Source organism: Sciurus vulgaris, assembly GCF_902686455.1.
Source record: "Sciurus vulgaris genome assembly, chromosome: 7".
NCBI classification, from domain to species: Eukaryota; Metazoa; Chordata; class Mammalia; order Rodentia; family Sciuridae; genus Sciurus; species Sciurus vulgaris.
In genome coordinates this window covers 42,831,806-42,845,138 of record NC_136467.1, presented here as the reverse complement: position 1 = coordinate 42,845,138, position 13,333 = coordinate 42,831,806, and the positions used below count along the sequence as shown (strand labels likewise).

General features: G+C 36.0%; 1 protein-coding gene across 1 annotated transcript; it reads left to right on the top strand.

Annotated features, from left to right (window-relative positions):
• The first annotated feature begins 6,695 nt into the window (after window positions 1-6,695).
• On the top strand, window positions 6,696-10,722 carry FABP7 (fatty acid binding protein 7). The gene is made up of 4 exons (XM_079147611.1): window positions 6,696-6,946; window positions 7,386-7,558; window positions 8,161-8,262; window positions 10,383-10,722. The coding sequence occupies exons 1-4, from the start codon at window positions 6,874-6,876 to the stop codon at window positions 10,431-10,433; spliced, it is 399 nt and encodes a 132-aa protein (XP_079003737.1). The 5' UTR covers window positions 6,696-6,873; the 3' UTR covers window positions 10,434-10,722.
• The last annotated feature ends 2,611 nt before the right edge of the window (window positions 10,723-13,333 follow it).

The window sequence follows — 13,333 nt, the reverse complement described above, 5'->3', positions numbered from 1 at the left end:
GAAGTCTCAGATGTTTTCCAAAATCACTTACTTATAATTTATAAATTATATTTATTTGTGATATAAATTATAATGTATAATTTATAGATTCATATATCATTTTCAGATCTATTTTTAAAAGCATGTAAATTTACAAAATGCATTCTTATATATGTTCCACCTAGAAGTTATTTCCTTAGCCGATGAATACCTTCTTATATGTACCAAAGTGTCAGAAGAAAATACATTCAGTGAATGTATCTGAATTCCAGAAACACCTTAACTGTCAATGATTTATTCATAAAATTCCTTATATTTATCTAAGTTTTTCCAAGTAGAATAAAAACTTAACATGGTGAAGAGAAAATTTATGAAGTGCTACTATTTCCTTAACAATTCCAAATACAGGTTCACCTTTGACCAAATTGCTAGGTATAAAAGTTTGTAAAGTCATTTTAATATGCTTAAAAACAACAACAAAGATAAATGCTTTCAAGTGATCGTTTCAGTTTAAAAACTGCTTTGGAAGTGAAAAAATATTAAGTTAATTGCCTTATTTTATTTTATTTTTATATCAGTAGAATTCAAGATATAATACTATGCTTTCCAGTCAGCTAATGGAGGAAAAAAATCAAATTTCAATGACCTGTTTTTAAATGTTATAATGATATTACTGTTCAAATTAGTAGTTGATAGCTGCTCCAACAAATTATCTTAAAAATAATGTATTGAAAAGACTAAAACGTCCACTGGAAAATATTTACATAAGGGTTCCATTTCTTCTGTAAAATGAGTATGAAAATACCTTATTCATCTGAAGGAACCAGATGCTCTCTAAGGGCAAGACATTCTAATGTTGTCAGAAACGTCCCCATAAAAATCAATAAAATGCTCATTGAACTTGGTGGATCCTGCAAGTTCGTGTTATGATTGTGCTCCATTGCAGCACAGAGCTTTACATGCTAACATTCGTTCAATCTTTGGAATAGTTATGGGTCATGTTTTTTCCTTGCTGAATATCACGTGGCACTTTAATACCACTTTAATACAGAGACAGCCTTATTAAAAGTCATGCACAGTTTCTGCAATCATCTGAGGGCCAAAAAATTAGTAGTATCACTAGACTTGTCCTACTTTAGTGCTTAGCATTAAAGAAATATTAAAATTCAGATATAGTATTATTATTCTGATAATTTGGAATGGACTAGTTTGCATTAAATGCATTACACACGTAGAATTTTAACCTAAGATATTGTTTTTCCAAATGCCTTAGATTTTGTTGATACAAAGACCTTAGCCACAGGCAGCCTATATGAAAATTTGTCCAGGAAAACTTGGAATTTGCATAATTATTCATCTCTGTAAGTGATTCTAATGATCACCCAATTTTAAGTACTACTGCTCTACAATATTCCTGGACATCTAAGATCTCTTCATTTCTTCATTCTCCCTCCTAATAAACACTTTTAAAATCCATCCAAATATTTCTTTCTTTTTGTGGTGCTGGGGATTGAACCCAGGGCCTTGTGCATGTGAGGCAAGCACTCTACCAACTGAGCTATATCCCCAACCCCCTATCCAAATATTTCTAAGTGATGGATGGAGTGTGGTGGATTGGCTTGTCTGACCTATGCTCCTGCTTCCTTCTGTGGTTCTCTCTGCTCTGCAGAAGTAGTGGAGATCAAACAACATCTCCAAATCCTCCCACTTGATGTAGATTTTTCCTATCAAACATACTTGTTGTGTAATATTTGAATTCAACTAAGAAGTGAGAGAGAACACATGCAAGACATCCATTTGCTGTTGAATTGGGCCCATGCGGTGTGTTTTGGAATATTTCTAAGGGAAATTCCCTCACTACCAGATGACAACTGAAGTAGGATATTCCTAAAGCCAGCTGGTGAAGAAGCACCTGCTCGATTCCTCGGCTTCCTGGGAATAGTTGAGATCACGAATGCCTTAGCAAGCCCATATCTTTGGTCATGTTCTGAGAGTATTTCTAAAAACTCAGTTTAACCTAAAATCTATTCCTTTTATTCTTACAATAGCTTTGTAAGCATCTTGGTCATGTTCAGAGAGTATTTCTAAAAGCTCAGGTTAGCTTAAAATCTATACCTTTTACTCTTCCAATAACTTTGTAAGCATCCAATTCCCTGTTTTTGGTTCTGTTTCTGTTAAAAGTAGCAGTGATTTCTTTAATCTTCAACTGATCCTAGGTTAATAACTTCCTTTAATAGATACCTGTCTGGTAAACATGACTTGAAACTTACTCCAAAGTAAGCTTTATGCCCAAATAAACAGCAGAAATCTCCAAGAACTATAAGAACAATAAAAAAATTAGTTTTTGAAGTTTTAAATTTACAAATCATAACAACTCATAATAAATGGACCAGAGGATCCATTAAAGGAGAGTTTCCATTGCAAACTCTTTGGCATCAGGTTTCCAATATGACATGGCACACAATCTTCCACTCTTGCATTAATAAATCCATCACGCATTTGAATGTTCTCACAGACTATCTATGTGCATTTACTTCAAAGAAAAACTCTAAAAATAATTCCAAATTCTTGTTTTTCTCCAAAACATTAATATGATAGGGATGAAGATGAAGCTTAGATCTCTTGCCTTGGGGTCCTACAGGTTGCAAAGGGAGGAAGTCTAGATAAAGACTTGAAAAAGACTACATGGACAGTAGTTTAAATTCTTACATTTTGAAAGCTGTTTCTCTGTGTTCTATTTTTTTTTTTTTTTATTACACTCTGTGGACTTCATATTATGCTAGACAATGGCCCTTAAGCACATTGGGGAATAAAATTGACACATACTGAAATTTGTGCTCTTATAAGGAAGAAAGATGATTAGTGATTACAAAAGTTTTTAATTCAAATTGTGATATGTATAAAAGACACACTGAAACCACGGATGACATAACCATGAGATTTGGACCAATCTTCCTCAAAGAAAGCATATTTGAGCTAACCTCTAAAAGACAAGTGGAAATTAACGAGGAACTGAAGAGGAGAGTTTTCTTGGCAGTTGTGGTTTATCGGTGGTCTGAGGAGGAAAAGTCCTGGAAGTCTTTTGTAACAAGACTGGAATAAGAACAGTTCTCTCCTGGGTTACTTCATCAGAGCTTGAAGCCAACTAAGGTCCTCCTCTATATTTCATGTTTAATAAAAAGTGGAGAATAGAACATGTAGATAATGGTAGGGAAATGGAGGAAAAACTGCAGGAAATAGAAAAAAGAGAAAATATTTCTCCCCAAATTCTTCTTTTCCAGGGTGTGACACTGGGAGTTGCATTTCTTCTCTGATGTAGTCCACATTTTTAAAAGTATAAGAGAAGAATTTCACATCACTAAGGTACAGAGAAGTCACTTGTTTTCCCCTCCATTCCTCATCGTCATGAAATTCCATCACCAATATTGCATCAAGTCCTGCTTGAAGTTTGGGATCCTCATCACTCCTCACCAGCTGGCTGAGCTGGTCGGTTGTGGGGGTGGGGATGATGAAAGGTGCATGTGGGACAGACAGGTGAGCCCCTAGGGTAGGTCTGTAGTACTGTTTCAGCCCAATGGTTTCGTCTGATCTTACCTATTATCTGCCACAGGAGAGGCTGTAGATCCAGGGTGCCTTCCTGGCATAGTCACATTTCATTTCCAAGTATAGAGATATTCCACTAGTATTTTATTCTCTATAATTTGGTAACAAAAATAACCTCAAGCACATACTTTGAATTTTATTTAATTACTCTTGATGTATACCCTTGGATTATCTTATAAGAAACAGTGTCATGACCTTGGTTGGCTTACTTTGCTCAAGAACAATGTTAAAAATTTATTAGCAATCTGTTTTCTTAAGAAGGAAAAACTTAGAAAGAAGGCACAGGCTCACTTGGAGATTTTGCCAACATCTCTCAAAGCATCTTCTCCCTCTTTTTTCCTTCTATTTCAAAACTTACAATGGATTCCTTAGAGTTCTTATTCCATTAGTTAACACACAAAGGAAATGACTTTGGGAGAGGGATCCAACCTTCTCTTCTTAAGCTTGAGGATGCATGTGTATTATGAAAGTCACATTAAAACCACACAGTGCTCCCAGGTTTAGTAAACTTGGAAATATATTTGTTAAATCCTCCTTAGTACAACAGTCTCTGTTCTTTGACTTTCTCTTCTATTTAAACCCTCAATAACTAGAGCAAATAAGCTCTTGTTTGAAAGCAATCATTCTTAAGTTTAAATACATTATACAGTAATTTTTAAACCTAATTTACATTAGGTTAAAAATGTCAGTTTAGGGAGTCACAAAATAGTCAAGTGGCTATTCCTAAAACTTCTACTACAGACATTGGTATAACAATATTCTTAGTTTGAGAAACTTTTCCATAGAGAATGGTTCACATAGATAATTATTCTTCTGACTTTTCACAAAAAAAGACAAAGGTGATTTATGAAAAGCATGACTCAGGCTACTGCAGGCACATGGGTCAACGACTCAAATGATGTCGGAGGGTTTGACTGTATGAGCTTTGTTTCCTCTGGGATGGTTTTCAGGCCTTTCATGACTGCTGAGGGCAATTTCGAGCTCAGAACACCACAACACTAAGTTCATGTGCCTCTCAGGTTTAGGAAGTTCTAGTCACTGCTGGAAACTCTGGGCTCCTGACCAGCTTTTGCCTGGTCTGCCCACTTGCTGCTGCTCAGGTTTGACAATATCTGCTCTGTGACCTGGGGGTGGGCTGTGAGTCCTGGCTGGGGCACTACCTATTGTAGGCATTGTCTTATCTATAGCATTCATTGCTTAGATATATGGTATGTGAGCCTCCATTTGAATTCTTACCCTAATTCCTTCAAACATCAGGGACAGAGTTGGTATAGACAACTTCAATAATTTTGATCTTTAACCTGAGAGCAGGAAGAATCCATCTTAAGGAGTTTAAGTAACAGAAGAACAAGATCAAGTTTAGATTTTTTTTTCGAAACACATATTCAATAAATGACATTTACCTAGAATATAGTTACATAAAGAACACTCACAATTTGGTGGTAAGAAAAGAAAAAAATCAATTTAAAATAGGTAAGAGTTTTGAGTAGTCACTTTATCAGAGAATATGTACACAAGGCAGAGAAGCACATACAAAGATGCTCAACAGTCTTTGTCACCACAGAGATGTAGATCTGTACTTTGAAAGGTCACTTGGGCTCCAGTGTGGTGAAAGGACTATAAACCAGGAGTAGCTGCAAGGACAGTGAAGAGGTAATTGTCATAGAACTAGTGAAAGCCAGTGGCTGCTGCAATTAGATGGTGGTTATGGAGATGGGAGGAAAATGACAGAGAAATAGTCAAGAAGCGAAATGAGGCAGGCCTCGACATTGAGATCCCCCTGAGAGACTGAAGTCTTAGAAATGATTTGCATATTTTTGGTGGGCATAGTTGGGTGGATGATGGGACTATTCACAAGTACAGTTCAAATTGGAAGAAGAACAGGTGTGGTGAAGGTCTCTGAGCTTCTGGTAAGCAGCTCAGAGAGAGCCAAGTAGAAGCATGTAGCCTAGCCATTTGCTACATGTTAATCATTTGCTGTATTTGGTGAAGACAGAAGCAGGAATGTAGTGGGCTGTGGTTTAAGTGGTAGTGGGTGAAGAGCAGGAATTGCCAAATCAAATTCCTTGAGGGGCTGGAAAGGTGGTTTTCATCTTTGGCCTATACGTGTAAAGCAGGGAGAATATCTGGGTGAAGGGGAAATTCAGCAACCTCCTCTAACTACTCAGTTAGAAACTTTGAGGTATTTTGCCATTCTTGGGGTATCCTGAGATAGGACAAACTGAAACTCAATTTCTCCTGGTTCCCACCACTCTTCCCCTCATTGCTCATTAATTCCCCTTATTACTAACTCCTAACATGGACACAGATTGTATTTATGTAGATGTAGTCTCAGGAAATCAGAAGGTCTTATAGTGCATGTCATTTAAGATCTTACTAAATGATCTTCTGTTCAGTTCTTCCCCAAGCATTCTATAATCTGTTAAAGGAGGGGGAAAAAGAACACTCTCTTCTTTATTTTTGTACCTCATTAATGAATCCTAACCATACTCTTCCTTAGGTCGCTTTTCCATTCCAGTCTGGTTCTCACATTCTTAGAAGGAACAATGAGATCTTTAAATTCACTCAGTTTGTGTTGCAAAGGGGCCAAATTTGGTTAGCTTCCATTGATACTCAGCGTAGCTTTTGAGCAGTACATCCAGGGAAAGACTTACACCTCCTCCCTGGCCTCTTTACCCAGTTTGGCATATTCTAGTCTGCGTTTTGCTCTCCCTGTAAATATAAGAGAAAATAAAGTGCACTATTCAGACTCTTTTGTCTGAAAAGTCTGGCATTTCAGTGGTTTTCTGTAAGGGGGTCCTCATTTGTAACCAGCTTTGCCATTAACGGAAATCAATCTGAATGTCCTATTGTGCATCTTTTTTCTTTCCTCACAGTTGGAAATTGCCTTTGCCAAGTTTTTTCTGAACCTGAAAGACCCTCTCTCATTTTCTCTTTCCCCTGCCTCCAGTTCCACTGAAACCCTGCAGAGCTTTTTCAGGCATAAGCGCTGCCCTGTGTCCACTGGGTGGAACTTGACCTACTCTGCTAACCCAGTGGCCTGAGCCAATCACAAAGAGGATTGGAGTCTTCCTTCCCATGCCCTCCCCCTGCAATAGCCTACTGGAAAAAGACACACTGGAGGAGTGAGTTTGCAATTCAGATCATTGGCTTTTTGCCTGCCTATTTTCTAGATAAGACAGAAAGAGTTGCTGCTGAGGTGCAAAGGGGTCTTCTGAATTGCAGTGGCAGGAAGACCTGAGACCCTCTGTCTCTTAGCTGCTTTCAAAGTTAAAGGGGGAAAAGGTAAGGATGGTGGAGGCTTTCTGTGCTACCTGGAAGCTGACGGACAGTCAGAACTTTGATGAATACATGAAGGCTCTAGGTAGGTAAAAATAAGACTTGTTATTCTCCTTTCAACCTGCAGCTTCTGACACTTGCAGATTCCTCTCTTCATCCATCTGGTCAGCAAGAGACAGAGAGATCCCAGTGCCCTAATTGCATGCCAGACTATGCGTTTTCCACTGCATGGATTTTTTAATGTGGCACTCGCCTGCTTTCTTGCTTAGGGCCAAATAACAGAACATTTGATGTTTTTTGAAGGACGTGAAGCTTTTGTGACTTTTTTGGGTTTTCTTCAGCATTCATTAATTATAATTTGTGCCCAGTAGTTGTATGATTAATGGACTAATCATTAATCATTAATCACCCTCTAATGCTGTTCACACTTTAGAACCTAGATTCTAGGATTGGAAAACAGATTTCAGCTTTCTGAGCTATTTTGGAATTGCTGCTAACTGTACTGGTTCCTTTTGCTATTTTAGGTGTGGGCTTTGCCACTAGGCAGGTGGGAAATGTGACCAAACCAACGGTGATTATAAGTCAGGAAGGAGACAAAGTGGTGATCAGGACTCAATGCACATTCAAGAACACAGAGATTAGTTTCCACCTGGGAGAAGAATTTGATGAAATCAGTGCAGATGACAGAAGCTGTAAGGTAAGAGGCTGTTGCTTCTCAGGGTGGGTATGGGGAGATGGTCATAAAAGATAGATTCTCAAAGCCTCTTTGTTTTCTGAAGTTGGAAAGTGGAGAATGTTTCAGGAAGAAGAACATCAAAGGTAGCATTCTAGTGTGCATAGGTGGTATCCTGCAGCCCACATGGCAAACCTGTTTGTCTAAAATGTTTTTGACATTTTGTATCAAACTAGTATTTCAGAAAGTATGGAATAATGTTCATCTAAAAGAAAGACTGTGCTTCATTTACTCTCTCTGATTGCCTCAGGTCAGCTAACTAGTTCGTCTCATTCTAAGGCTTTGCTTAAACTGAAGTGGTGATCATTGGAAAGCACTAATTCAGAATTTTTCTTTCTAATGTGAAGTTTTTACGTCTAGATGTATATGTTTTGACCAAATTATAAATAAAGTTTTCATAATAATGAGTCTAGGAATAACAGAGGATAAACAACTAAAAGATAATTAGTTGATGACAATTTACTCAATTATATGACTTTTTCAAATATCCTGCTGTCATTTGACTTCTGTATCAGAAATCTGACCTGCATCTATTGCTATACTCTGCATTTTGTTGTTGGTCTCAGTCTGTCATTAACCTGGATGGAGACAAACTCATTCATGTACAGAAATGGGATGGCAAAGAAACAAATTTTGTAAGAGAAATTAAGGATGGCAAAATGGTTGTGGTAAGTGATAAGTGATAAACCTCCATTTTCCATTTCTATCACCTCTTCCCACCCTTCATCCTTCCTCCCGTCCTTCCCTTTATTCTCTTTTTCCTCTCCTTCTCTCCCTTCCTTCCTTTCACTTCTTCCTTCTCTCTCTTTTTTTTCAAAATATTATGTCACTATCAATGACAATGTGTAAATAGAAGTGAAAAGATCCTATCTAATTGTTTCCTCTTTGAAGAAAAAGAGTTCATTTGGTGTACATTAAAAAAAACAACAAATATACCATTGTTTTACCCAACACTGTGTGTCAAAACAAAATTTTTTGTAGGACTGCTATGAACATCTGACCCGCAAATATAATTGAAATATAAACTAATAATTATGAAAATACATACAAATGATTTATGTTATAAAACATCAAACATGCTGAATCTTGAAAAAGTTAATAACTCCACAATAAATGAGAACTTTAAGCATTTTATATTTTAGTTTTTAAAGATTATAGAAATCCAGTGTATATAATTTAGTGTCTAATAGAAAAGTATAATGAAAAAATTAGAAATCTCTTTAATTCCTTATCAGAGAACTATTTTGCTGTTACTTCTTTTGTTCTTTTTGTAAAATTCATAAGGTGCTTTTAAAACATATATGTTCAATACTAGGTAGGCATGTAAACATTATACAACAGGAAATAATTTACAAAGAAGTTCCTAATGATAGAGTAGCATCAGAAACTAATCTTTTATTGGTTATGCCTTGGTCCAGCCTTTCTCAGGCCTTTTACTGCAAACTGAATAATGGTATTTTGATGATACTGACATATGAAGTTGATTCATTCCTTTGTATATGTGTGTGGGGGGCATTGTTTTACATGTCCCTATTAAGTTAATAACAGAAAGGTTTTTTGTTGTTGCTATTTAAGAAAACTGACTCTCTTCCCCTTGGCTATTATAGTCAGAGCTGTTCTAGTAATGAACTATAGAAATGATCCGTGAAAGTATAGCTTCTGACCTATTCATATTTTGTTACATGCATAGAATTAAGGGTGACAAGCAGGGGACAGTTTTGCTAAAATGAAAAAGGATGTTTGCCCACATTTTTCTGCAATAACCACCATCACCACCAACAAAAAATGATTCATTTCTTAAAGATCCAAATGGAAGTTATCCTTTATGCTTTTACCACAATTTTTACCCTGACTATAGAAAGGAAAGAACTGAACTCTGGCACATTTGACTGCGATCAGGCAAGACTGAGTTGAGAAATGTAGATTCAAAGCAATGGATGACCAGAGCATTGCTATATCTTTCAAAATCAGGTCAATACTGGAAAATTATGAGCACAACATCTTCTTTTCCCAAATTTTATCAAGTTATGTTATGGCTTTTCTTCAGAGCAGTAGAGTCAATGGTTCACATCATACCCAAATGACTACCTAGGTTCATATGGGCTAAATAAAACCCCACAAAGTAATGAGAACAGTTGTATAGTCACATTTTCCTGCTGATTTTTGGAACAAGTCGTTCTGAATACAATTAGTGCAAATGATTGGATTTTCTTAAAAAATGATCTAGGTATGAACTGAAAACTTCTATGAAAACCTATCATAAATCTTATTCACTTTTGACCCAGAGAGGCAAGAAGAAAGTGAACACACTCCATTCCTTACCCAGTATCCTTCCTCCCCTCCCCAACTTCATCCCCCTCTCTTCTTTCCCTCCTTCCCTCCTTCTTTAATATTATTATGTCACTTCCAAGGTTCTTTAACAATATGTCAAGCAGAAGAAAGAATCCTAGCTAATTGTTTTCTTAGCTCAGCTTCTTTGATTGCTCCAGTTACTCTGCTAACTTAAAACTGAAAGTATTCTTTTGTCCTGAATTTAGATTGTGAACTCAGTGTTTTGCTCCTTTTTCCTTCTGGAGATGTGAAAAATGTCTACATGTTATTCACTTATTGAACATCAAGGTTTCGTTCTGCTTGTTTTAAGAAATGAAGAGCTTATGCAGTATTTAATATTTGTAAATGTCATTATTCTTTTGTGTAGTAGTTAAATCGTATACATGATAATCTTTAAAAATTCAACTATGAAAGTTCCTGTGTAAAAAAAGATTTGATTATCCTTTGAATCTTTCAGACTCTTACTTTTGGTGATGTTGTTGCTGTTCGTTACTATGAGAAGGCATAGAAAATTTCCTGCTCTGGACTGGAGAAGCTGGTTCCTTACATCTCTGTGCTATCTTGCTATTGCAGCAAGCTGATCACTAATTAGAAAGTCATCCTTGGTGTGAAGGCAGAAAATAGTGACTTAAAAACTTGATACTTCAAGCAACTAGCCCAATTTTGATATGTAAATTTATCATGGTTTATAATTTCCATTACAATTTTATAACAATTTTTTTTATAAACTAGTGAATACATTTTATGATTTCCTTTGGAATGCAAATCAAATTGAAATAAAAATCTTACTTATAAAATTTTTTTGTTTTTAATGTCATTAATCTGTCTAGGAAGTGTGTATTAGAGAGTTTAAATAAATTAGCTATTCTTGTGGCATAAAGTAAGGCTGGAAAAGTTGGCAACTTGTATAAAATACTAATTTAAAAAAATAAGTAGAATCCTCAGGAAATGTGGAAATGCCACACATATTTGTTTGAGACTTTCATGAACAATTTATGATTGGATTTATTTGGCCAGGACCTAAAGAAGTTTTGTCATAGTGAGTTGAGCTATAAAAATGACTTTTGCTAGTAGAAACACATAATCTGAAGAAACAAAGTTATATACTTAAAAATGTCTTGTAAAAAGGTAAATATAATCGAAACACCATTTAATCAAAATGCCAACAACGGACGTTTCTTATTGGAAGATAAATATATGTAAAGGAAGTAGAGTTTACCTTAGGTTATTAAAAGGAGTCTCCAGACAACTAAATTGAACTGTACTGATTCAACAGAAGTGCTGAAATGAAGTGTGTAAAGAATGTGCACAAAGGTATTCAAATTCCTCTTTATTTTAATCCTGGCACTGGGAGGAACTGGGTGATTGGAACTGAGTTGACCAAACCAAAATAAGTATCTGTTTGTAACTGGCTATGGGCTTACATTTGCAATGTACAAACAAACAAATATTGTTTTTTATTTTATCACTTACAATTTGTTTTTTGCATTTTGTCAATCCAAAATGTGAAGAAAGTAAGGCAAGTATTTCTTTTACTTTACTATTGAGGAAACGGAAGATTAGCTTTGCATGTTCAAGTTCTCATGGCTCATGAAGCTACTGAAAACTACAAACTTTGCGACATTCAACATTGCAATCCTAAAAATTAATATTTCTGTGAGCTTTTCTTCTGAAAAAAAAAAAAATCCAAGATTTTATTTTCTCTGAGTGTTCCTTACATAATCTGTTCACTGTTAGCTCCTGTGGTAATGGGGCAGACAGAGGTAAATACTTTTTAAGAAAATATGCCATATTCATTTTTAATCAATCTAGTGATTTCAGTAAGTTTTCATGTTAATTCAAGGTCCAATTAGCTTATAGATAGAAACTTCCTTTAACTTACACAATTCACCATATTGATACTATTATCTGACTGTGGTATTACAGATTGAGTATCCCTTATCTGATGCTCAGGAGCAGAAATATGTTGGATTTGTGGATTTTAGAATATTCACATATACATAACGAGATGTCTTGGGGATGGAACCCAAGTTTAAACACAAAATTGGTTGTTTTATATATACCTTTAACATAGAGGCTATGGGTATTTTTATGCAATATTTTTCATGGACCTATTTTGACTGGTAACTATCACATGAGTCAGTTGTGGAGTTTTTCATTTGTGGTGTCATGTCAGTGCTCAAAATGTATGGGACTTTGGAGTATTTTGGATTTTAGGAGTAGAGATGCTCAACGTGTATTTTACTCTGGCATATGTTACAAAAATATAAGGTACAGCTTTAGGATTTAACATTTGATTGCATAATGATTACTGTCAAGATAATCTAGCTAAGGTTTCCAGTCCTACAGAGTCTACTGCTGTCTTGAAAAACATGAAACTGAACATTGAGAGGGTGTTTGCTCCAATTACCCTGACAACCATGGTCTTTACTTCTGGTAAGAGTTACTGATTCCTGGTGATTTCAGTTTGTGCTCTAGGAACATGGATTCTGGCTTATTATTAAAGGTACAACACCAAAGATGGAGAATTCCCTTCAACTCTTATGATGAGGGCAATCACATTCTATTGCTTTTAATTTCCAACAGAGGGAAGTATGGAAAGATGTTGGGGTTAGCCTAAATGGTCACCATGTCACCATGGGTAAAGATCAGTGTGGCAGTAGTAGATCACATGCATATTTCTAGAAAGATCATTAACAGATATTTTTTCTTCCTAATTTTTTATAGGATAGTTGCAAATTCTTTTTCTTCAAGCCAAATTCTATCTCTGATAGTAATCTGTCAATGTGCTAACTTCTCTGGTTCGTTGCCTGCCCCCCTTCCACTTAACATAGTTAAAAGAAAGGAAAAGACCAAAGGTAATTTGACCAACAGGCCTGGGAAGAACATTTCTGAAATTCTGTCTCAAAGATATAAATTAGTTTAAAAGTTGCTTTTTGAAGCCCAGTCATGCTACTGACAGTGAGTTACCAGAAGCTTCTGCCCTTCTTTCACAAGTTTACTAACTGAACTATTTCATAACCAATTTGCTTCAAGTGTATTGAAATTTGGAGAAAAATGAGCAAAAATAAATGTGTTTACAATTTGTCTTTTTCCTATCTTTCAAAATGTTTGAACTAGAAACTAGGTATTTTGCTAATCTTAAAGCTGTTCTCTCACAAGCTCACCATTTTTCCCCCTGCTCCATGTCCCCCCATGCTCTATAGGATGAAAACTGAGAAACTGCAAGGACCATTTTGTCACTGGGAAGTACACTGGTTCTTGCACTGCTTTTTGAATCTTCTGGAAGCTGAAGCTGGGTTTGGGCTACCCTGACCAAACTTGAAACAGAATAATGAGGTGCCCTGGTTCCCATTTCAAGACTCTTTGAGATACACTTCCATTAAATCACACAGGATACAAAATAAG

What these genes read in the sequence shown, in the direction of transcription:
- FABP7 (XM_079147611.1), top strand. Translation starts at nt 6,874, where the DNA reads ATGGTGGAGGCTTTCTGTGCTACCTGGAAGCTGACGGACAGTCAGAAC. An exon ending in TGAATACATGAAGGCTCTAG is followed by an intron (nt 6,947 to 7,385) that starts GTAGGTAAAAAT and finishes TTGCTATTTTAG; the next exon opens with GTGTGGGCTTTGCCACTAGG. An exon ending in CAGATGACAGAAGCTGTAAG is followed by an intron (nt 7,559 to 8,160) that starts GTAAGAGGCTGT and finishes TGTTGGTCTCAG; the next exon opens with TCTGTCATTAACCTGGATGG.